Genomic DNA, 25,970 nt, shown 5'->3' on the forward strand with positions numbered 1-25,970 from the left:
TTTCTCTTGATCCTGACAAACTCCCCAGTCCCTGCCAGTGACAAACACATCCATAACTTGATGCAGTTACCACTATGCAGTTACACTTCACACGAGAGATGGTGTCGAAACTGCATTGCATGTGCTGGATTTGCACCAAACTTAATGCTTTGCAGTAAAACCAAATAAACACATTTCCAGCCACTTAATTTGCTGTATCACTTGAATTCATTGTTGCAAACACAATTATGGATATGAGATAGATTATTTTCCATTAAGGGAATCTTTTTGGCCACTTGGTTATAGACCAATTTTGTATTTTGAGTGACTGAGATGATGTTGTCCCATTGACTGTGCTTTTTCCTCTCCACCATTCAACTTTTTAGATTTTTGTAAGTCTCCCCAGGCCTCAGGATCGCATTCCTGAGCAGTTTTGTTCCTCTCCATTTGCTCAGTTTGTAATGACAACCTTATCCACACAGTGTGTAATTAATTCCTATGCAAATCAGAGACCCTATAAAAACAAAATATATTAATTCCAAAATTACATGAACTATTATGCTTGCATTAAGATGGACTCAATTCAACTTATTGAGTGATTTGTTGATGACATTTCTGCATTTTAGCTAATTTTACATGTACATGAGGTATTTCTGTATTTCAATTTTAATATATTTTCTGAAAATTCTAAACCTGTTTTTGCTTTCTCATTCTGGGGTATTGTGGATTGTGTATTGTGGTGGATTGATGGCAAATTATTTTAATTTAATCAATTTTAAATTGAGTCTATAACACAACAAAATGTGGAAAAAGTGAAGGGGTCTGAATACTTTCCGAAGGCACTCTATTTTCCCAAAATGTGCTTGACGGTGATAAGCTCCTCTTTAGCCTTTGGAAAAAGTGGCTACAGCAACAACAATATAAAAGCAGGTTTCATTCCCCCTTTCAGCCTTCCCTTTTTAATTCCATCCCACTAGAATGTTTGGGGAATAAACCTGAAATTCCTTCAAGGGACGAAAAACTGAATGAGTCATTGTCCCTTCAATTCGTCTTGTAAGTATCTCTGTGTTGACCACAAACTATTTATTTTAGTACAGTGCATTGATCTACTAGTTCCTCAAAATGTATCATCATCGAACTGCCACAATTTCCAATAAACTCACTCCAATAATTTAATACTGACTCTATTCACCGCTCAAAACTGATTCCAGTATACCCACTCCTGCTTCTATTGTGAGTGTGCGGCACATGGGCCAAATTCCGATTTCCTTGCACTCCACACCTTTTACACATTCTTCTAGCTGTGCAGTTTCCAAGATTTGGTATTCTTATTTGGAAAAGGCACGTGCCTATATCTCACAAAATAGACATTGCAGACATGACTTTTTCCTTTACTTTACACACTTGAAAAATCACAACCTCTGCTTGAAAATCACACCCCTCTAGTGGCCAGCAGAAATCAACTCCGAGTTCAAATCTAGATAGGAATTCCATAGGAAAATCCATGTCATATGGCTATAAAACCTATATTTACAGTAAATTAAGGCAGTCCTTCTGTAGAGTAGTAAAATATAAAAACTGAAATATCATCATTATCATATTAATTACAACTAAATAGCCTAACATCTTTTGCCATATCTGCTTTGGAATGGAATTGAATTGTGGAGAACAATTTGGCAAGTTTGCCACAGTAAACCTTTGATGTGGGTATTAATTGTGCTTGGGGATCTTCAAAGCCGTGCGGAATGTGGGTGTCCTCGCTATGATTTTGATGTCAATTAAATTATCTAAACAAAAGCCATAGAAAGATGTACAGTTCAAAATCTAAAATTACGTCTAGGTTTAGTGGCTTGAAATCCAATGGTAGCCGTTGTCCACCCCTAGAAACTAGCATCGTAGCCACAAGTCCTAAAATTCTGGCTGCAATTCAAGTGTTGTGTTTAATGAGGCAAGATGAAATTAGCATCACCAAAGATGGAAAATGTATATTATTGCTGTCCATTGAGCTTTATCTGAAAGTAGAAGGATGTGTCTTGAGTCTGAATCGGTCAGATTCTTTTTAGACGAGTGTGACCTGAAGTCACATCATCGTCGTTCATTAACATCTGCCAATAATGTGTTGATCTCAGTTTTCTAATCCCTCCCTTGACTACCACAAAAAAAGGCTAGGATTTTCTCAAGGTGGATCAACACAATTTAAGAGATACATTCAAAATGCTCACTCAGGTTAAAACAAGCAGCTTTGAAAAGAAGCATATATTGTAATAAGTGAAATTGTGATTGTGATCAACTCATCATTAGTACGCATTGCGGATCAGTTTAATTAGTTACTGGAAGGCATAGGGCGAGACGGTAATTAGTTTTGATCTGGGTACTTGAAAATCTTGGAACTTGAGTCAAGATTGGGGAAAACTTTGGGACACTTCCATAGCAGCTTGGTCAAAGTTGTCACAGAATACAATGATTTTGTTCAAATACGTTCTTTGTGACACCCAAAACAACATAGCAGGCCAATGATGAAACAACATCAGTGTCAGTTTTAAGAGAACAGGGTATTTTTGCTGGGTGTCAATGGCAAGACCCTGCAGCCTTCCCAAAGTGAGGGGCGTGGTCTTATGGATTCCCATTTGTTGCATATAGCCATCTCACCCTATGAATGTAATGGAATGTTGACATGGAATGTTTCCACTCCCGGGATTAGTCAGGCCCATATTAACAATCGGAAACTCGCCATCTGTGCATTAAAAAAAGAAGCAATGGAAATAGATTGGTGCTTCAACAGGGGACTGCATCAAAGGTAGGATTTGTGACAATTGAAAGCTAGCAATCCCCATCAATGGTCGATTTGAGGAGCGACGCATGACGTTTTTGCAAAGTGCAGCTGCTATCTAGCTAGCTAATGTTAGCTAGGTATACATCTAACAAGCATTTTGCTCACATAGAGGTAGAGAGGTAATATGACAGCTAGCTTACTTTGTTTTGTATTGCACTGGGACCATTTTTACAAGAAATAATATCGCATAGCAGTTTGTTGTTACCTCGGGATAGTGTGTAGCTGAAATCACACCAATTGGAGTTGGCTGGACTGCCACTTTAATAGCTTATGTCCCCGAAATACAAATCACAAGCTTGCAAGCTACACAGTTGATTCAGTTAGCCCTGATATGGCTAGCCTATAGCTGTACTAGACACAGTAAGTCTAACGTGAGCCATTAGGGGTTGACTGCGTCAAAAGTGTTCGAGCACATTTCACTCTGGCTCTGACTGAAATTAAAAAATATGTCTGAGCGAATTTCACTCAAACTCCTATGACTCTTTCCATCTCGCCTTCCCATTGCCCTGGCATGTGTGGTAACAACACTTGTGTGTTTATCAACAGTGTAAATCTATTGTGTAATGTATGTTGTGTCTTTTTGTTTCTGTTGGTGGCTTTCCTACAGTATGAGCAAGGCTCTTTAGTGTCATTCCTTCACAAGTCACAGCAATAAATTACTTCCTCCTCATATCCTGATCTCTCTTCCTACCCCTCTTCCCTGCAGGTGAGCTGTCCGTCAGAGTTATTGATAGTCTTTTGGGGACCCTGCCAGCTGTTGGACTTCAGTGGGAAGACATTATCATGAGGGGCTGTGGTAGCAGACAGAAGTACACATTACTCAGGGATCATTGGTTTCAAGTATGGTATGATCAGGACAGGATTTAGTTTTGGGGGTGAACAATGTTTAAGAGCTTTTTTAGTTGGAAATGGTGATTGAAATAATGAAATTAGTTTAGACGTATTTCTGAATCATCATGTGATGTTACCGTTTGTAGTCATTTTTTTCCATAATGTTTATGTTGCTAATATGTAGGTTGATTTTTGGTAATACATTGATTGCTTTCGACAGAGCTGTCTTTTAACTTTGATCCTAGCTACACAGCCTCTCTCAAAGCGACAACATTGTCTGAATCTTGCTCTCAGGAATGAAATGACTTCATTGGGGCTGGTATGACAACACAAATTTTAATAAGCAATTAACTGTAGCAGGACCTGCCTCTGCTGCAAAGCACAGTTAAAACACTGTTAGATTCAGACTCTTCTCTCCTCTCTTTCACATTTTCTCCCTCTCCAGGTAAGCCACTCATTGCAGGGTCTTTCTGGCCTTCTGTTACCCACACACTGCCGAGCACCACTGGCTATCCTTCCATCATGAACGCTACTGCCCTGCCCTAAGACAGATGAGGCCTTAAAAGGTGCAATCTGTAATTCAAACAACAACAAAGCTGGCTCCCCACCACTTTTTTGTTAAACAGCTGAGAGAGGCTGGGGAAATGTAACCACTCAATTTCATTGACAGAGCTATGGATGCAAGGACCGACTGAGATCAAAATTATAGTTTTTACCATGTTTTTAAGCTATACAGTGTGATGTTTACAATTGCATTGTTTGCAAACAGTGGTGTAAAACAAGCTTATATTTTGGGTTCTGATGGGGTAAAACAGTTGATCTAAGCTCATGAGGCATTTATTATGTTATATTCTTCAAAAATCAATGGCTATATATAATTCTTTTAAAAGTCCAAAAATGTGTATGTAGCGATTACAGATTGTCCCATTAAATGAGAAAGCATTAACTCCTATAATGATGGCTGTTGAGCACATTCATGTTTTATTATTCAAATTGTATGGTGCTACAAAATAAATATTCAACCGCTATTGTGAATGGAAGTTTCAGCTCTGAATGTAACTCACCAATTTTAATGGTAGCTGGATATTGGGATAGTGGTGTAGACATGGGTTGATTTTCAGTGACCATTTGCTATTAATCTGGAAACAGTCACTGTTTAAGTTTCCAGTCCAATTATACCTTTAATACACAGAAACTAAGAACATAACTCACATGTAAAAAATATGGTAGGTACGTAATGTTAGTCATCTAAATGTCTATATAGGTGTTGAGTATTCTACCAGTACTTAACTTCCACTACTTGGTATAACTGATATTGTAACAGATCAGTGCATGTACTTACAGGGTAAATTCTTAGTAGTTACTATCGTTAAAGGTAGACTCTAGGATATGACGTGTCACATATGCTGTCATAGCAAAATGAGCGGGCAACAGTGCCAGACACTTTCAAAAACAGACTAGAGAATAGAGTGTGTTGTGACAGCGAAAATCCAAAGTTAAAAATCCAAATCAAACCAAAGACATTTCAGAGAAGGGAGGAAAAGATTACACTGTACAGTTGAATGCCACTGGCTCATGCGCTCTGCCATCATGTCAGTAGGCAGTGATGCTCTTGTTCACTGTAATATCTTAGATGAAAGTTGCTGTTTTCTGTCATATCCCAGAGTCTACCTTTGTATTTGTACCCAATAATTGTTTACCCTCTACTTTCCTGAAAAATACCTTGTTCTGGGACTGTAAAATAAAGGATTACCGAAACAACTAACTTAGAAACGTTAATTTTCCCAAGTGGTTGATGTTATTTTTTCAAAGGATGTAATGCATCATCAAATCTACATTATGATTTAAATTTTCAATCTAATTTAAATTGTTTTGCATCATGTGTCATCCATAGACAGTCACGCAAATAAAATAAAAAAATAGATGGAAACACAAAAGTCTGGGCTTTGGGCTAAGCACCAGTGCCAATAGTGACGGTGGAAAAGCTCCATTACATGACCTGATTACTGTTGAATCAACTGTCATTCATAAAACACTGATAGCAAAAGGACATGGAGATTTTTCACAAAAATATCAGATGAGAATGCACATGTCTATGATATTCATGACATCCCTCAAACGTGAGTTTCTCTGCCCCAATGGTTCCTACTGGACTGACATTAGAATCCGCACTGGAGATCTGCACCCACATTTGGTGCATAAACCACAGATCCATATAGTGGCGTGCAAGGAAATGAGAAAAGACCCCATATGTACAAGTAGTTCTATCACCTTGGTATACCATCTCTCTGTCCAAGTAAGCCTCACAAATTTAGACTGGCTTATGTTTCTTGCATTGGATCACTCTTGCTACAAGTGATCAACCCAGTAATCCCATCACCCATCTCAACACCACTAGAGTCTCCCAGACACTATTGAGTGAAAGTTTGTCCTGATTCAGTCTGTCCTGATGTGTGTGTGTGTGTGTCTGTATGAGTGTGTGTGAGTGTGAGCCTTTCCCCATCCTTTCTCCCTCCCTCCAATTGTCTTCTTCCTCACACACTCAGCAGCCAGAAGAAGAAAAAGATGGCCACAAAGAGGAAGAGGGAGTCCTGCCAGTTATTGCCATTGGCAGGATTTCCGTTGCCTTGGTGATCAGCTGCATACTGAGGATCTGGGGTAGCAGTCACAAAAACCAATGATCAGTACATACAGTCAATGCATAATAAAGTACAACATGTTGTGTGAGTGTGCTTGTGATTGTGTTAGGCATGTGTGTACTGTACCTGCTCTGTGGAAGGGGTCGTTGGTGTTGAAGACTGTGGTGAAAAAGCCAAAGGGAAAAGCACCAATTCCGAAGGACATGTGGAAGCCAGTGTCCCCAAACCCCTGGAAGGGCTGGAGGAGAAAGGAGGGAAGGGATGGCAGTCATGCACAAACAAACATTCAAAACATGATCACACTCATACACAGTCCATCACTATCAAATAGTGTCAACTGCTATTTTTACATATAGTTTAAAAGGAAACAAACAGTCCTGTTTGAATGAGGACTCAGTTGTCTTGCTGGTCCACTTCAGAGAATGTTCAGGGTATCTTCACTCTTGGTCCCTTTCAGAAATGTTTTGTGAACCCAGATAATTATCGACATAATCGACAGAAGTTTGCCCAATAAATCACTTGTTTGTCTTTCATAACAGTGTTATGCTCAAGCTTGGCACACCTGTATTTGGGGAGTTTTTCCCATTATTCTCTGCAGACCCTCTCAAGCTCTGTCAGGTTGGATGGGGAACATTGGTGCACAGCTATTTTCAGGTCTCAAGTTTTGGTGGTGCCAAACTTCTTCCTTTAAGAATGATGAAGGCTACTGTGTTCTTGGGGACCTTCAATACTGCAGAATTTGTTTTGCACCCTTCCCCAAATCTGTGCCTCAACACAATCCTGTCTCTGAGGTCTACAGACAATTCCTTCAACCTCATGGCCTGGTTTTTGCTCTGACATGCACTGTCAACTGCGGGACCTTATATAGACAGGTGTTCCAAATCATGTCCAATCAATTGAATTTGCCACAGGTGGACTCCAATCAAGTCGTAGAAACATCTCAGGGATGATCAATGGAAACAGGATGCACCTGATCTTAACTTCAAATGTCATAGCAAAGGGTCTGAATACTTACGTAAATGTGATATCAGTTTTTTTATTTTCAATCAATTAGCAAACATTTCTAAAAACCTGTTTTTTTATTTGTTGTTATGGGGTATTGTGTGTAGATTGATGAGGAAAACAAATTATTGAATCCATTTTAGAATAAGGCTGTAACATAACAAAATGTGGAAAAAGTGAAGGGGTCTGAATACTTTCCGAATGCACTATATTGGTTAGCTAGCTAACCGGTCCCAAGCCATGATATTAGCATAAACGTGACAATTGTGTCATGCTAGCCCTTGCTGTAAGACTCCACTCACCACATACAGTTGAACTTGAACCAGGTTTTACTCCACAGTACTTGAGTATTTCCCATTCTTCATGTTTTCACTGTACAGTAAACCACTTATGGCATTTTGGCCACCAATCTGCACATTCTTTAAAATGTCCTGATCTTTTGAGAACAAACATTTTGCAACTACTTGTATCCATTCAGTATGGGAGGGTCTCGTCATTCTCGTTACTACCTTGAGGATGGCGCGGCTTGAACTGTGGTTCATGAACCGATTACCTTAATCAACTACAACTCATCAATGGTGCATGTTTTCCAGACCCTCCTGTAAATCCGAGACCTATAATGGGTATTGGACATGACCAAATGGCCAGACATAATACAGTTGCCTTTTGACCCAGGTATGCGCACACATTTTTGACTTGACGTCGCCGACCCACCTGTCACACTTGGTCTCTTTCCGCCAATTTTTGTGAACTGTGGTATTTTCACATAAAAGGTTTCTCTTTAAAAATAATTGCACATGGGCTTATTTAGGTGAACCAGGAGGTGAAAAAAAGTTCAAGAAGTTATTTTTGTATGAGGACATTTGTTTTTTTTGGCTGGTCCATGTTAGCAGTGACGCGGTCAAAGTCTACTTGGTTTTCACAGTACCATCTTTCTTTGGAACTTGAAAATGATGGCAAACCGCTCTGATCTCACAAACATGTGCTAAAAGGGACCAAATGTGAAAAATTAACAAACAAGACAATAGAGTCCTTATTCAAACAGAGGGCAGTGTCAGTACAAAAGGATTTTTGTCTTTTTTTCACCTCCTGGTTCACTTAGAAATGACAGAGTAATGGGACAGTGAAGCAATTGTTGTTCTTTTGCCTCTACTCTCCAAAAGTTTGGATTTGAAATCAAACATTAACATTACTACGGTTAAAGTAGAGATTCTCAGCTTTTATTTGATGGTATTTGTGTACATATTGGTTTCACCATTCAGAAATGATTAAAAACACTTGCACAGTACCCATATTTCAGGGTACCCAAAAGTGATGGGACAGATTTATGAAATGTCCAAATTAAGCACTCATGTTTAGCATTTGGTCGACAATCCTTTGCATGCAATAACTGCTTGAAGTCTGCAACCCATTGACCGCACCAGACGCTGGGTGTCTTCTCTGGTGATGCTCTGCTAGGCCTTTACTGCAGCCACCTACAGTTTGTATTGAGGTATTTTTGCATAAAACCTAGCAAATCTGAATATTGACTTGGCAAGTCAAGAACTTTCCACTTTTCGGCCTTGAAAAACTCCCTAGGCAGTATGTTTCGTCATTGTCTTGTTGTATGATGAAGTGCCATCCAATGAATTTGGAGCTATTTTCTTGTACTTGAGCAGACAAGATGTTTCTGTACATCATCAATTAAGACAAGTTAGCCAGTTCTAGTGGCAGCTATACAGTCATGAGAAAAAGTTAGGACACCCCCCAAAATATTAAGTTATTCTCTTAAAAATATGGACATATCAATATGTTATCTTCTTTCTAACAATGTCTATAGATAAAGGGGATGTAATTGAACAAAAAACTATGAAAATGTAACTTTGTAATCATTTATTTAACGAAAAATTAACAATAATGCCAATTCCTACTGAGGAAAAAGTTAGGACACCCTATGCCCTAATAGCTAGTATTGCCCCCCTTGGCTGAAATAACCTCAATTAGACGTTTCTTATAACTGTCTAAAGGTCTCTGACATCAATTGGGAGAAAGTTTTTCCCACTCCTCCTTGCAGAATTCTTTCAGCTGTGTGATGTTCGAGGGGTGTCTTGCATGCACAGCCAGTTTCAAATCAATCCACAGCATCTCAATAAGATTAAGATCCGGGCTTTGACTTGACCATTCCAGAACTCTCAATTTATTTTTCTTGAGCCATTCCTTGGTAGATTTACTGGAATGTTTTGGGTCATTGTCATGTTGCATGGTCCACATCTGCTTCAGCTTCAACTTTCGAACAGATGGTCTCACATTTTCCTCAAGCACCCTCTGATACAATACAAAATTCATAGTGGATTCTATGATGGTGAGCTGACCAGGCCCTGCTGCAGAAAAGCAGCCCCAAACCATGACATTTCCACCCCCATGCTTCACAGTTGGTATGAGGTTCTTGTTCTCAAATGCTGTCTTGGTTTTGCGCCAAACATGTCTACTCTTACTGTGCCCAAATAGTTCAACTTTGGATTCATCTGTCCAAAGCACATTGTTCCAGAAGTTCTGGTCTTTCTCTAGGTGTTCTCTGGCAAACTTTAGTCTTGCCCTGATGTTTTTTTTTGACAGCAGGGGTTTCCTCCTTGCACACCTCCCATGTAATGCAAACTTGTTCAGTCTCTTTCTTATGGTGGATGCATGTACTTTGACATCAATTGTGGCAAGAGATACCTGTAGGTCTCGTGATGACATTCTGGGATTGTTGGAGACTTCTTTAAGCATCTTTCGGTCAGCTCTTAGGCTGAACTTGCTTGGGCGGCCTGACCTGGCCATGTTGGTGGTGGTTTTAAATGTTCTCCACTTGTAAATTATTTTCCGGACAGTGGAATGGCCAATTTCGAATAGTTTGGAGATCTTTTTATATCCCTTCCCAGACTCATATGCATCTACAATTTTTCTTCTGAAGGCCTCAGAGAGCTCTTTTGATCTCGCCATGGTGATGCAACTCACTTCAACAATCAAGAGCAAACCAAACTAAATATCTGAGGTTTAAATAGGACAGGCTCCTCCAAAATCCTCTGTAACGCTGTTCTAATCATTTGCACCTGATGTGGTGCTCTTTATTATAATTTTAGGCATTTTAAGTGGAACTAAATGTGGGGGTGTCCTAACTTTTTCCTCACAAGAAGATTGCATTTCTATTAATTACATTTTACCAATCATTTTTTAAATAATTTGTTTCAGTTGTATTTGTTTAGTTATATTACCTCAATTTTTCAATATTGTTCAAATGAATATCAAATGTCCATATGTTTGAATATGTTGAAGAAGACAAAATTTTCATAGGGTGTCCTAATTTTTTCTCATGACTGTACATGGTGTGGCGCACGCCCCGTGCCTAAGCCCATGCGCGAGTGTGGGACGGTGGTAAATGGAGTATATATCTCGCCTCGCTTTGTCTCTGCTGTTTCTGCTGTCCCTCTCTTGCCCCGTGTTGTCTTTGGCAGGACCATGTATGGAGTTCCTGCGCCCCAAGGGGCCACAGCTGCAACCCGTGGAGATAATCACTGTATGCCCATACATGGAGTTCCTGCTCATCAAGGCACAGCTGAAGGGCATCAGCAGGAGCAGCAGAGACCGTACAAAAGGAGCCAACGGAGCACCCAGTGGAGAGGAGTTGCTACGGCGAACCACGGAGCAGTTGATGAGAGAGAGAGTAAGCCAAGTCACCGTTGTCCTGTGTTTGATCCCTGACCATAGGAGAGCCCCCTTTGAAGCCCGACCCCGAGAACGTCCGAGAGCCCGCTACGTTGCCAACCTTCGCCTGTCTGACTACCCCGCTGCCGCCCCGACCTGGAACGTAAGAGGACCACCCACCGTGTACCGAACCCCCTGCTATCTTCCCGACGACGGATCTCCTGCGAAGCCCTTGAACGACACGACGCCTTCTCACCCCCACCCTCTCTCTATCATTTCCCTCTCCCCGCTAATCGAATAAATATCTTCGACTGTAATTCTGGTGTGGACCTCTCTGCTTACACTGTGTTTGGGTCCGTGACGCGCCCGCACACCCCGGCGGCCGTCACAGTTGGTGGAGAAGGCGGGCATAGCGACCCGGGACCCAAACTCAGTGAACCGCAGAGACACCAGGGGGCCAAGCACCGGGAAACCAGTCCAGACCCCGCCATGGCCACTGGTACGGATTTCCAGGCGCTGATAGCGCAGCTCGTGGACCTCAATGTCAAGCAGCAAGCCCGCCATGAGGAGCTCGTCGCCGGCCTGCTGGCCAAGGGCCAGCACAAGTCCGCCACTCCGGCCCAATTCCTGGTCAAACAAACGGGGGACGACGACGTGGAGGCGTACCTCCAGATGTTCGAGAGGACAGCACAGAGGGAAGGCTGGGCCCCCGATCAATGGACAGGCCTGGTGGCGCCATTTCTGTCGGGCATGGCCCAAAGTTGCTATCAGGACCTCTGCGCGGGCGGGCTTGTGCCATACCCAACCTTGAAGACGGAGATCGTCAAGCGGCTCGGCCACACCCTTTTGACCCGGGCCCAACAGCTCCACGAGTGGACCTTCGACCCGGCCGCTTCCCCCCGGGCCCAGATGCACGAACTGACTCGGGTGGCCAACAAGTGGTTGGTATCTGACCCCCCTTCCCTGGGGCCGGTGGAGAGGGTGGTCATGGACCGATATATGAGGGCGCTGCCCCATGAGGCCCGGAGGTATGCGTGCCAGAACAACCCCCAGAGCGCCGAGCAGCTGGTATCCCTGGTGGAAGGCTACCAGGCCGCCCAGGGCGTGATGAGGGTGGTCCGGACACTGAAAAGAATCCCGCCCCTTTTACCGACGAGTCGCCCGGAGGCGACGGCCGACCGGAGACGCTGTTTCTCCTGTGGTGAGGTGGGTCATCTGTCCTGGGCCTGCCCCCACGCCCAGGAGGCGTCCATGCCCTCGGCGAGCGACCCCGGACGTCCCTGCGGGCTCCTGACGGCCTGTTGGGCTCAGCCAACGGGAACACCCCCGATCACCCCGGTGCGCATCAATGGGCAGGACGCCACGGCGCTCCTGGACTCGGGTAGCGCGGTGACGCTCGCCCGGCCCCAGTACACCCAACGGCCCTACCTACCCGAAACCCTCGCCGTAACCTGCATCCATGGGGAGACCAGGCATTACCCCACTGCCCACGTCCGGCTCCAAACCACCCGGGGCGTCTTCCAGGGGACGGTCGGAGTCGTCCCGGAGCTGCCCGTGGAGGTGCTGATCGGGAGGGACACTCCCCTATTCCAGGAACTGTGGAGCCACATGACCCGAGAAGACCCGGCCCGGGGGGCCCACCGAGGGAAGAGAACCCCACGACCGCCCAAACTGTGCGCCATGAACGAGGAGGGAGCGGGAGACTCCATGGACCCCATCTCCGAGGGCGCTGGCAGCGCCGCCGCAGAACGGGCCTTCGCTGAGACCCAAGCTGTCGTCACGGACAGCGACTCACCCTCCCCTGACAATGGCGCCGACTTAATGGGGATGTTCCTGGAGGATTCCGACGCCGCCCCACTGCCCGCCCGCCTGAAGGGGAGGTTCGGGACAGCTCAGATGGAGGACCGCAACCTAGCCAGCGTGCTGCAGCAGGTGAGCGTGGTTGATGGGCAGCGGATGGACGGGGTAAGGGACTTGCCAAACCCACATTTTGCCATTAAGAACAGTCTAATGTATCGTATGAACATGACTAACGGGGCCAGACAGGAACAGCTAGTGGTGCCCAAAGCCTATATTCCCTCAGTTCTCCAGATGGCCCACACCCACCTCCTGGGAGCACACCTGGGGGTAGCGAAAACCCTGGATCGGATTCAGGCCCGGTTCTACTGGCCCGGAGTGAAGAAAGCGGTGGAGACTCACTGTCGGCAGTGCCCCGAGTGCCAAATGGTGGCGCCCCGTCCCCATGTACGAAGCCCCTTAATCCCCCTCCCTATTATCTCTGTTCCTTTCAGCCGCATTGTGATGGACCTGGTCGGGCCCCTCCCCAAGAGCAGCAGTGAGTACCAGTACATCTTGGTGATAGTGGACTACGCAACCCGGTACCCCGAGGCCATTCCCCTCCGCACCATGGCCACCAAGGGTATCGCCAAGGAGCTGGTGGTAATGTTCACGCGGGTCGGCATCCCCGACGAGATCTTAACTGACCAGGGCACCCCCTTTATGTCAAAGATTATGAAGGATGTGTGTCGACTCCTGCGCATAAAGCAAATTCGCACTTCAGTATACCACCCCCAAACAGACGGCTTAGTGGAAAGGTTCAATCAGACACTAAAACAGATGTTAAAAAAGGTGATGGAGTTGGATGGGAGGAATTGGGACCAGCTCCTCCCATTCCTGATGTTTTCCATACGTGAGGTGCCCCAGGCTTCCATGGGGTTTTCACCCTTCGAGCTGCTGTACGGGAGACGGCCCCGAGGACTGCTAGACCTGGCTAAGGAGGCCTGGGAGCGCCAGCCATCCCCCCACCGCACGATGGTCGAGCACGTGGAGGAGCTCCGGGAACGGATGGCCACCCTGTGGCCCCTGGTAAGGGAACACATGGAGGCGGCCCAGACCGCGTGGCCCCCGCCGCCATGCTGTCTGTGTCAAACCCCCTCTCCACACAGAAACCCAAGTCGGAGGACGTGCCATTCGGGGAGCAGCTGACCGAACGACAACGACACGACCTGACCGAGGTGGTCGCCAGGCACCGCGACGTCTTCTCCTCCACCGCCGGGCGCACCACCCTGATCACCCACCCCATCATAACAACCCCAGGGAAAACGGTAAAACTCAGGCCCTACCGTATCCCCGAGGCCCGAAGGACGGCCATAAACCAGGAGGTGCAGGCGATGCTGGAGGCTGGCATCATAGAGCGGTCGCGGAGCGCCTGGAGCAGCCCCATCGTGCTGGTGCCCAAGCCCGACGGGAGCATTCGCTTCTGTAATGACTTTCGCCAGCTCAACGCGATCTCGCAATTTGATGCCTACCCAATGCCACGGGTCGACGAGCTGATCGAGAGGCTGGGCAGGGCCCGGTACATCACCACCCTGGACCTCACTAAAGGGTATTGGCAGGTGCCCCTCGCACCTGAGGCAAGAGAGAAAACGGCGTTCTCCACCCCGGACGGACTATTTCAGTTCGTACAGCTACCGTTCGGGCTTCACAGGGCGCCGGCCACGTTCCAGAGGCTCATGGATCACGTGCTCCGTCCCCACCGCGAATATGCGGCCGCCTACATCGACGACATCATCATCCACGGAGAGGAGTGGGGGGCCCACCTGAAACAGATGGAGGCTGTGCTGCAAGCCCTACGAGAGGCGGGGCTCACCGCAAACCCAGCCAAATGTCGGCTCGGCCTCCAAGAAGCAAACTACCTGGGGTTCACGATCGGGAGAGGGTGTGTCAAGCCCCAGGTAGGGAAAGTCGAGGCGATCCGCGGGTGGCCCCGCCCCCAGACAAAGAAACAGGTACGGGTTTTCGTAGGGCTTGCCAGCTTTTATCGGCGCTTTGTTCCCCACTTCTCTTCCCTGGCAGGACCCCTCACCGACCTCACCCGCGCGCGCATGCCGGATCGGGTCGAATGGACGCCGGAGGCGGAACAGGCGTTCGCAGGGCTGAAGGAGGCACTCTGCACGGACCCAGTGTTGGTGACCCCGGACTTCCAACAACCGCTAGTGGTACAGACGGACGCATCGGAGACCGGGGTGGGTGCCGTCCTTTCCCAGCTAAGAGAAGGCGAGGAACATCCCATCATGTATATCAGCCGTAAATTGTTCCCAAGAGAGAAAAATTACTCAACTATAGAGAAAGAATGCCTGGCCATTAAATGGGCACTGGAGTCCCTCCGGTATTACCTACTGGGGCGGCAGTTCACCCTGGTCACCGATCACGCACCACTGGTCTGGATGGCGAGGAACAAAGACAGCAACGCCCGGGTCACCCGCTGGTTCCTCTCCCTTCAGCCCTACTCCTTCGACGTGGTCCACCGAGCCGGGGCCGCGCATGGGAACGCCGACGCTCTCTCACGGCGGGACGCACTAGGAGGCTGGGCCGCCCCTCCCGCGAGGTCGGAGCTCAGGAGGGGGATATGTGGCACCCGCCCCGTGCCTAAGCCCATGCGCGAGTGTGGGACGGTGGTAAATGGAGTATATATCTCGCCTCGCTTTGTCTCTGCTGTTTCTGCTGTCCCTCTCTTGCCCCGTGTTGTCTTTGGCAGGACCATGTATGGAGTTCCTGCGCCCCAAGGGGCCACAGCTGCAACCCGTGGAGATAATCACTGTATGCCCATACATGGAGTTCCTGCTCATCAAGGCACAGCTGAAGGGCATCAGCAGGAGCAGCAGAGACCGTACAAAAGGAGCCAACGGAGCACCCAGTGGAGAGGAGTTGCTACGGCGAACCACGGAGCAGTTGATGAGAGAGAGAGTAAGCCAAGTCACCGTTGTCCTGTGTTTGATCCCTGACCATAGGAGAGCCCCCTTTGAAGCCCGACCCCGAGAACGTCCGAGAGCCCGCTACGTTGCCAACCTTCGCCTGTCTGACTACCCCGCTGCCGCCCCGACCTGGAACGTAAGAGGACCACCCACCGTGTACCGAACCCCCTGCTATCTTCCCGACGACGGATCTCCTGCGAGGCCCTTGAACGACACGACGCCTTCTCACCCCCACCCTCTCTCTATCATTTCCCTCTCCCCGCTAATCGAATAAATATCTTTGACTGTAATTCTGGTGTGGACCTCTCTGCTTACACTGTGTTTGGGTCCGTGAGGCGCCCGCACACCCCGGCGGCCGTCACAATGGCATGACATTAACACCCCCTCCACCATGTTTCACAGATGATGTGGTATGCTTTAAATCTTGGGCAGGTGCTTTTTTCTCCAAACTTTCCACTTGCAATCACTCAGGACATGATAATATTAATCTTAAGCAAGGCCTTTTTTCCAGATCTCTGCAGGCTTTTTAGGTGCTTTTTTTTTAGCAAACTGTAAGTGACCATCCTTTTTGAGGATAACTAGTGGTTTGCACCTTGCAGTGACACTTCTATAGCTTCTTTCTTTTTTAATGATGTTACAAACTGTTGATTTTGGTTGGCTATGTTTCTGATTGATTGTTCTGATATTACAGCCTCATAATGGCTTCCTAGACTTTCATTGGCGTCTCTTTGGTCCTCATGTTGACAGACATCAAAAGCAGACTCTAAAGGCAAACGCAGGGCCTAGAATCAATACTAGACATTGACAGCTCTTTTATGCCAGCTATTTTGGTGCCCTAAATAGGGGGACTATGTATAACAAATGTTGTCATTTCTAAATGGTGAAACCAATATGTACACAAATACCATCAAATAAAAGATGAGAATCTCACACCCTCCCAAAAGCTGTAATTTCACCAGCATTATAATTTAACTAATAGCAAGCCACTGTAAATTTGTGTGAAACTTTATTCCCTGCGGTTCGCAGAAATTCAGGTTTCTTCTCAATATCACTGTATAATCCGGTAAAATGAGTGTCACACGCTACATTTGGGTATTGGAACATAATATTGCTATTGCTAAAACACTAAGATTATCCTCGCTTCGAAAGTGGCCTTTATAAAATGTATTTGGGAGACACCAATCAGAGGGGAGGGTCAGCCTAAGACAGGCAAAGCCTATTTAAGCAATAATACATGAGAGGCCATGTGTTATGACATTTTTATCATGGCTGTGATCACCACAGACTCACCCCTCTACTCTCTGGCTCTGTTCTTTGACCCTGAGGTCGGGGCGGGGTTTTCAATCTGGAAGAAGGAAGAGAACAGTCAGAAAAATATCTGCCCAATTCTCTCTCTCTCTCTGTCTCTCTCTCTCTCTCTCACCTGGGGTCCTCTTGGCTGGAGGTGCCTCTGCCATAGATGGGGATGACTTTCTCTCTGCTGATGCCTGCTTTACACACAGGACACTGCTGTCTGCTGGGCCGCGTCTCCAACCACTGAGAAAGAGTTTATCCAAAGTTCAAAGAATCAATGCAATATAACTCATTTTATTCAGTATTAAAAAACTCCACCTCTTTGTTGGGCTAAGCCATGTTGTATTGGCTAAGTGCTAATTCTGAGGCGGTTTTGTACAGAACAAAACACTATCAATACACACAAGGCTTAGTGTTGACAGTATGTCAGCAGTCAGCTGTCAGCAACCAATGAGAGGGCTCCATTCCCAGACATAGCATAGAAGGGAGGGGAGTGTGCAGTGCAATGAACACATATTGGATATTATCTATAGCATATTAAGAGAGAAAGGGGGAAGGGGTATTTTACAGTAAACACTGAAGCAGTGAGACCTTAAGCACATTAGCAACTTTAAGCTGCACTAAGTCAACAGCCAAAAGGTGTCTCTGGTTACATCACAAGGATAGGCTGGTTTCAACAGTACACATTACATTCAAAATGTAATGTTTACCTGTGCTGCAAAACTAAAGATACATAAACAAAAGGGAATACTTACTTGATGAAGGCAGGGCCAGCTATGAAGGAGAGAGAAGGAGAAATAAATTAATGGGCTATTCTGAATGGCATTCATTTTCCAACTACTATGTCAAAAAGAAACATAGTGACTTTTTCAGAGAGCAACTTGTACCTCAAAATGCCACAATTGGCATAGGACTACTTAGTGGGGTAGGTTTTTGAATTCGTATTTTCCTTCATTACCAGTAGCCCCCCCCCCCAAGCCAGGAGGGAGAGCAAAAGTGGCAACTGTATTTCAAACTAGGGCTTCAGCAAGTCCAAATAGTGTTCAACTACCAAAATCTGACTTTGCAAGGCCACAAACTTTCTTCCGGTATTTATTTTTCTAGTTATTAGTGGGCTTGCTTCAGCAAGTCCAACTATTGTTATTGCTCATACTTATTCTTATTACGTGGGCTTGGTTCAGCAATATTACTATTATTATTCCAATTCTTCCACCTGCTACTCCCACAACTTTTAAGCTATTCACACCAATCCAACTTTAAAACGTGCAGAGAGGTCTAACTTGTGTTGCTATGACTCTTTTGATACTTTTTAAAAACTTTTTAAATGTTTTGTTTTTTTTAACTTTTTAAATGTTACAAACTTGAAAGTGCACTTTTTAACAGAGGTCTATGGAAACAAAAAGATGCAATTTGCAATGGATGCAAACCACTGCCGATCTCACACCTTTTTAAGCTATTAACACAATTTTAACTGTAAAATGTTACGCTTTTTGTAACTCCAAAACCTCCTCTCACTAACATGGTGGAATGTTGATTTAGATCAATATTCTGAGAGCCCAATTGTTACTGCAACTGCTTTGGAACATTCACAACTCTTGAATAAAAACAACAGGAGACCTGCAGAACACATTCTAAGAATGATTACACAACAATGTACTCTCTTGGCTACCAGTTCTACCCCACTGACACCACTCTCAACCACTTAACCAAGCAACCCTCTACCCACTCCACTGAAATACCCCAGGCTTACCCTACCTACCTATGACCTTCTAACACACTATCAATCTAACCTTCTATCTTTCTAACCTTCAACTACCTACCATCCTTTCTTCCTTTCACCAGTCACTACTGCTTCAACACTCAGTATAACCCACACTGGTTTAACCTCTAATTTGTTTTAATCTTTCTATACCTTCCCTCTCTCAACTGTCCATCCTCTTTCATCTATCCATTCATCAATCCAATAAACCAACCAACCAACCTCTCACTTTCATTCAGCTACCCAAAATCTTCATCAACCCCGATACCTATTGAACTTTTTAAACTATTAAGCCTTTTGTAACTCCAAAAACTCACCCGGTTAACCAATCAACTCTATACCCACTCCACTGAATTACTCCTGGCTCATCGTATCTATCTATCTATAACTTTGTCTGCTACCATAATAAGACAATCTCTTTGCTCACACTCCCAGCAAATCTACCTACCTATCAACCTTTAACGTGGTGGAATGTTGATTTAGGCCAACATGCTGCTCAGAAAATCCTCATTAACCCTGATGACTTTCTGATACCTATTAAATCTTTAAAACTATTAAGCTTTTTGTAACTCCAAAAACTCTCAATCCACTTAACCAACCAACTCTACCACCTCTCAACCCACTCCACTGAAGTACCCCTGGCTCACCCTATCTACAGTGCATTCGGAAAGTATTCAGACCCCTTCTCTTCTTCCACATTTTGTTATGTTACAGCATTATTCTAAAATGGATTCAATTATTTTTTTTCCCCTCATCAATCTACACACAATACCCCATATTGACAAAGCCAAAACAGGTTTTTAGAAATGTTTGCTAATTGATTAAGAATAAAAAACTGATATCACATTTACATAAGTATTCAGTACTTTGTTGAAGCACCTTTGGCAGTGATTACAGCCTCAAGTCTTCTTGGGTATGACGCTACAAGCTTGGCACACCTGTATTTGGGGAGTTTCTCCCATTCTTCTCTGCAGGTTGGATGGGGAGCGTCAATGCACAGCTATTTTCAGGTCTCTCCAGAGATGTTCGATCGGGTTCAAGTCCGGGCTCTGGCTGGGCCACTCAAGGACATTCAGAGACTTGTCCCAAAGCCACACCTGCATTGTCTTAGCTGTGTACTTAAGGTCGTTGTCCTGTTGGAAGGTGAAGATTCGCCCCACTCTGAGGTCCTGAGCGCTCTGAAGCAGGTTTCCATCAAGGACCTCTCTGTACTTTGCTCCGTTCATCTTTCCCTCGATCCTGACTAGTCTTCCAGTCCCTGCCGCTGAAAACATCCCCACAGCATGATGCTGCCACCACCACGCTTCACCGTAGGGATAGTATTGGCCAGGTGATGAGCAGTGCCTGATTTCCTGCAGACGTGACTGGTTTTTGCTCTGACATGCACTGTCAACTGTGGGACCTTATATAGATAGGTGTGTGCCATTCCAAATCATGTCCAATCAATTGAATTTACCACAGGTGGACTCCAATGAAGTTGTAGAAACATCTCAAGGATGATCAATGGAAACAGGATGCGCCTGAGCTCAATTTCGAGTGCCATAGCAAAGGGTCTAAATACTTATGTAAATGTGATATCAGTTTTTTATTCTTAATCAATTATCAAACATTTCTAAAAACCTGTTTTCACTTTGTCAATATGGGGTATTGTGTGTAGATTGATGAGGAAAAAAATAATTGAATCCGTTTTAGAATAAGGCTGAAACATAACAAAATGTGGAAAAAGAGAAGGGATCGGAATACTTTCCGAATGCACTGTATCTAACATACTATCCAACCAACCAAACCTGATAAGACTAATAAGACTCTCACTTGTTTTCAATTACCGAGCAAATCTATATATTGAAACATCTTTAAACCTTTTCCACTACCAAAACACAACTTTGCAAGCCCACAAAGTTTCTTCTGGAACTTATTTTTCTAGTTATTATTATTATTCAAATTCTTCCAGTTTTTCTGCATGATACTCGTCGATTCACACCAATCCAGCTTTGAGTGTGCAGAGACCCCTAACTTGCGTTGCTTACATTTCGATTTTTCTAACTTATACTTTTACTATTAAAAGTCGAAAGTCCAAATTTTAACAGAGGTCTATTTATGGACCACCACTGCTCTTACACCTTTCAAGCTATTCACACCAATCCAACTGTAAAATGTGGCAAATAATCAACCCCGATAAAAGTGTGATACCTATTAAACTTTTTAAACTATTAAGCTTTTTGTAACTCCAAAAACTCTCATCCAGTTAACATGGTGGAATGTGGATTTTGGCCAACATTATGTAAGCTCCTTTGTTACTGCAACTGCCATGGAGCTTTCAGGATTCTTAAATAAAAACAACAGGAGACCTGCAGAATGCATTCTTAGAATGATTACAAAACAATGCACTTTCTTGGCAACCAGTTTTCTCTCTCTATCTCACTTTCTTTCAACTACCTAGCTAATCTGTCTATTGTCCACAGTTAACCATCTTTAAACTTTACCCACTACAATCAGAAAGAGTTCCGTTTCTCTAACTCTGTAGCTGTTGAATGGCTGAGAATCTTAGCTTTCTAACCACGCCAAATTATTGTCTCAACTCCCAATAATGAGTGAGAAAGAGCCGGTTACACTTGGAGTATAACTAAACACTGATTTGGAGAACTCTACTCCTGAAGATCACTATTTTTTTTGCGCATTCACTCGCACCGGAGCTCAATGAAGACAGGCATTTTTTGCCTGAATTTAAGCAAATCACATAGCTGAACTGTGAACCGAGCCACAAGGAGTTAGCAACTCCATCTAGAACTGAAAGCTCTATCCACGTTATCATAAGACATGAAAAGTATATTTACATTTGCTTTTAAAACTAAGTGAAAGTTGCAAAAATTCCACAACAGCATATCCTATTTAAATCCTGTGGGACTCAATTAATTTATAACAAGACTAGGCTTAAAGGTGCAATATGTAACATTCAAGCTTAGGCTAAATTACTTATGTTGACGACGTTTAAAATCGGTAGTGATCAGGGAATGAGATGCCTTGAAATAAATATTTCATTTACCAATGCTGTTTTGGTCCCAAAAAGTGCTTTCTAAAATGGAGTGTTGGGTGCAACACTTGGTTTGTTTACAATTGGCTAGGGGTGTTACAGGGCAGTGGACTCACTGACGTCTGTCTCTGGTGGCTACCTCTTCAAATCGTGCGTGCATGCAGAAACACACTACACCCCCTTCCCTTACTCTGATTAGGTGAGATGGCTAAACATAACAAATGGTAATTCAAAAGACCTCGCCCCTCACTTGAGAAAGCTGCAGGGCCTTGCCATTGACACCTAGTAAAAATAAGCCTTTCTCTTAAACTTGACACTAATGTTGTTTCATCATTAGCCTGCTATGTTGTTTTGACTGTCACAAATGAACTACATTATCCAGGTCTGGCTGCAGTCATTGTCTGTGGGCAGGGGGTGCCCTGCGCCGGTGGACGGGTCGAAGCTGGTTCGGCAGCATCTGCTGCCTGGGCCGATCTCGGGTCCTTCTTCCCTTTCAGTGGTGGGTGGGCAGGTTTGGGTTGGCTGGGGCCTCTGCCAGGGCCCGCCCAGTGCAGGCTTACAGCCCAGCTAACATGCTGATGTCCCTCCAGCAGGCCAGCCCGTGACAGAGTGGATGCGGTGTAAGCGGGTGCTGGCCTTGGATGTATTTTAGATGTCCCTTAGATGTTCCGGGGGCCTCAGGCCACCTGCTTTATTCTGATTCTCTCCTACAGTGTAATGTATCCATTTTTTTCAGTTTGCAACAGCCTCTAATCTTGTGTTGTGCTCTGAGACCCTCAAAGTTCCAGTTCCTAAATTAGTCCAGACTGAGTCTACCCCACCCTATATCCTGGTCCTTGCCGCTGCACCCGGGTCCCACCAGAAAACTGCCCTTTGCTATGGACCCCTGAACTCTTGCACCACACCATATTCCACATTAGTTAACTGTTCAGCACTTGATCTGCCAGAGGAGGATGGGTCACCCTGGAGTCTGGTTCCTCTCAAGATTTCCTTGCCACTGTGCCCTATATTTTTCTCCCCGGCTTACTTTTGGGGGTCTATGGTTTGGTGTTAGTTCATATTGTTTGTATTGTTTAGTATTGTTTTTGTTGTGAAGCACTTTGTGACATTTGTCTATGTAAAAAGTGCTACACAAATACATTTGATTGATACACCATCTGCCACCACAAGCGTGACTTCAGGCTACTTTGACCAGGTTGCTATGGAAGTGTCCCAATGTTTTCCCCAATCTTGACTCAAGTTCCGGGATTTTTTGACAAAAAGAATAGTTTGATGACATCTCTGTGAGTGAACTCTACCTGAAAGAAGACAAGTATGAAACAGCGACCACTGACGGCTGTTCAGGTGTGTTGAATGAATTGCAATGAATTGTTGGATACCCTTTGTGCCGAAGGGATGTTTTTTGTTGACTTGGTGAAGGGGATATTTGGAGGGGACATAATTCCCCCTTCCCTTGCTTACAACATAATGAAATCGCACCCTGCTGTTTGCCGCCATCTTACATCTGGATAAAACAGGGATTCCCCCCTTGAGTGAAGAGAAGGGAATGCACTGAACTGAATATCACCTCTGTGGCCAGAGGTGGCAGATTTCAAACAAACGTACACACTACTCCTTAAATTACCTTATTGTACATCATATACTTAATCATGAGTGATGAAATAAGTGATCAATCATCAAAAGCGTAAAGCAATCACTTATTCTAAACAACATGTACATAATATTAGTCTGGATATTATCTGGAAAACCAGTGTTGAGGTTAGAGTCCCTGAATATAATACAGGAGCCCCCGGTTACTGGCTAGTAGCCTCTGTCCAACAAATCCATTGAATGTTTGAATAGTAAAGAAGACTTGCCTGTGCCTGCCCATAATAACAAACGTTAGGTATCAGGAGGAATCTCAATAGTTCAGTAACATCCCCTCATCACTACGCTGGTATCAAAGAACTGGACATTGTGGAAGCAAATTCCTTATATATAAGCATCCACCGTGCATTCTAGTTCTCAACTAGCTTGTGTTTTCAGCTCAGTGGAAAGGAGAGGGGACCAAGAAAGGATGCCACCTCTAGACTATTGAGATTTTCCTCTAGTCAAATGAGTGTCTGTAGTTCATGTGACCACTATCCCCAGCTGTTCCATAGGTTTCTCCCCAGCTGTCCCACCGGTCCCTCCCCAGCTGTCCCATGGGTCTCTATTAATATGTAGACTTTGACACTGGGAATGAGCGCTCCCACCTCCTTATCATCCTCAGTGAGCTCCTTCCACTGCAGAAGTCATAGCACTCCCTCTGTACATAATGCACATCAGAATAAAAAAATACTATTTTTTACATTTTCAGTGGGGGCAGTTCATGTGAATGTTAATCCAACTCGTTGTGCTCATCAACTGGAGAGAGTATTTGCTGTCAACGACACTGTGTTTCTATTCTTACTCATCCACTACTGACAGTGCCTTTGACCCCAATCCCACTCTAGCCCCTAATCTCACATTAACCCCACAGACCTGACTGAACATTCAACATGACATGAATGTGAGACTCATGAATGAGAGACCCACTTAACATGCAAAAACTACACTTGTTTACATTTCCAACAAGCTAGTTGGCCAAGTGCAGCCTAATCTGGAAGAAAATGAACCAGGTGTGACCTGACTAGTATCTAGTAACTAAGTATCTTGTGTCTGGATTTCACTACCTGTGAGTATAAGTTAGTTATTGATACACCAAATGTAAAGGTTCAAAAGAGTAAATGTTAATATTCCATTGTGCACCACTATGCATGCAGAGGGTTCACTGTCAGGTTGTTGTTGTTAAGTTACACACAGGACAAGGCTAGAGGACCAGGGTCAGGGATGTAGTGGCAAAATCAATTGGTGAGTAAACATGCCTGGATAAAAAGTTACACCCTAATGCAGAAAATACAACATTTGCTTAGCATAATATTGGTGGGTAACCCATTCTCAAAAACGTACCCCGCACTTCATCACAGGGGTATCAAGTTCCAATCGACTGGAATCAGATTTTGAGAAAATCCCTCATTCAATTTGGCAAGCCAAACTTTTGTCACAAGTCAGGCTACAATAGACATTAGCTGCATGGCTAAATAGCACAATAAAAACAACAAGAAAATGCTTTAGCTAGCTGAGAAAAAAAGCTAAAGCCGGGTTATGGCCAGGATTTGGTTTCGGTTAGGTTTTCTGGTTAGGGTCAATTTTAAGTTGACCTCAGGGTATCAATGGCTGGGATGCTGCGCTGGTCAGAAGGTCCCTTAATCTCTCCCCTACCAGCCTACATATATTCATCTTGGCTGGCATTACATGAATGGAATTTATTTGAACTTGTCAAAAAATAATCCACATTACTGATGTGTGCTGCTGACTATGAAACCAACACCCTATTCAGAAGAAACCCGTGGGTTTTACAAGCTATCTAGCTTTCTTCCTTACTATATTTCATATAAAAATAGAAACCCTTACTCATAAATTGTTGTCATATCTTGCTCGGTAGCAGAGACAACCCCCCCCCCCCCCTCGAAAACAAGACATTTTATCCTTACACGATAAAATAGATCTGATTCGAAAAGTCAGCTCGCTAGCTAGCTAGCAGCTAATGCTACGAAAACATTCCCCCATTTGGTGATTGATCAAAAGTATCCACGCCTCGTACCAGAACAAGTGGCCGCACAGACTGATGACTGCATCCCTCGCCGTGTCCAAACAAATATTGCATTCCAATGTGGCCCGGTCTCGCTCGCGTTCCCCCTCTCCGCTGCCACCTCCAGGGCCATCACGCTCATTGTTGCTCTCCCCAGGCGGCAATCCTCCTCTGCTGGCAGGGCCGCCGTCACTCGAGGATCGGGGATCCGCGGCCGCCATAATTGTTGACTGAAAAAAAAAAAAGTAATAAACTCACAGCCAGACGTGAGCTACGACACTTGTCTGTACCTGTCCACTGCCACTTCCGTTTCCGTAATAACAAAGAGGAAAGGAGTGAAGGGGCGGTACCTCGTAGACGGAAGTGGAGGCGAGCCAAAGAGGATGCACAGATGCACAAACTTTCTCGCGCTCCTCCCGCTCCACAACTCGCTTTGCAGTTGATTTGGAGGTACAGCAGCTGTCATGCTGTTTTAGGCAAGCCCACACAAGCAACTACTGCAACAATACCAATATCTCGTATATATTTTAGAAT

The 25,970-nt window shown here is 44.8% G+C and overlaps 1 protein-coding gene across 1 annotated transcript; it reads right to left on the reverse strand.

The window, feature by feature from the left end:
* Positions 1 to 3,960: 3,960 nt before the first annotated feature.
* rnf5 (ring finger protein 5) lies at positions 3,961 to 25,738 on the reverse strand. The gene is made up of 6 exons (XM_083684757.1): positions 25,449 to 25,738; positions 17,750 to 17,768; positions 17,125 to 17,237; positions 16,992 to 17,046; positions 6,409 to 6,520; positions 3,961 to 6,296 (listed from the first exon to the last, which is right to left on the reverse strand). The coding sequence occupies exons 1-6, from the start codon at positions 25,655 to 25,657 to the stop codon at positions 6,178 to 6,180; spliced, it is 627 nt and encodes a 208-aa protein (XP_083540883.1). The 5' UTR covers positions 25,658 to 25,738; the 3' UTR covers positions 3,961 to 6,177.
* Positions 25,739 to 25,970: the final 232 nt, after the last annotated feature.

The sequence above is a fragment of the Argentina silus genome (genome assembly GCF_951799395.1).
Source record: "Argentina silus genome assembly, chromosome: 14".
Classification (NCBI taxonomy): Eukaryota; Metazoa; Chordata; class Actinopteri; order Argentiniformes; family Argentinidae; genus Argentina; species Argentina silus.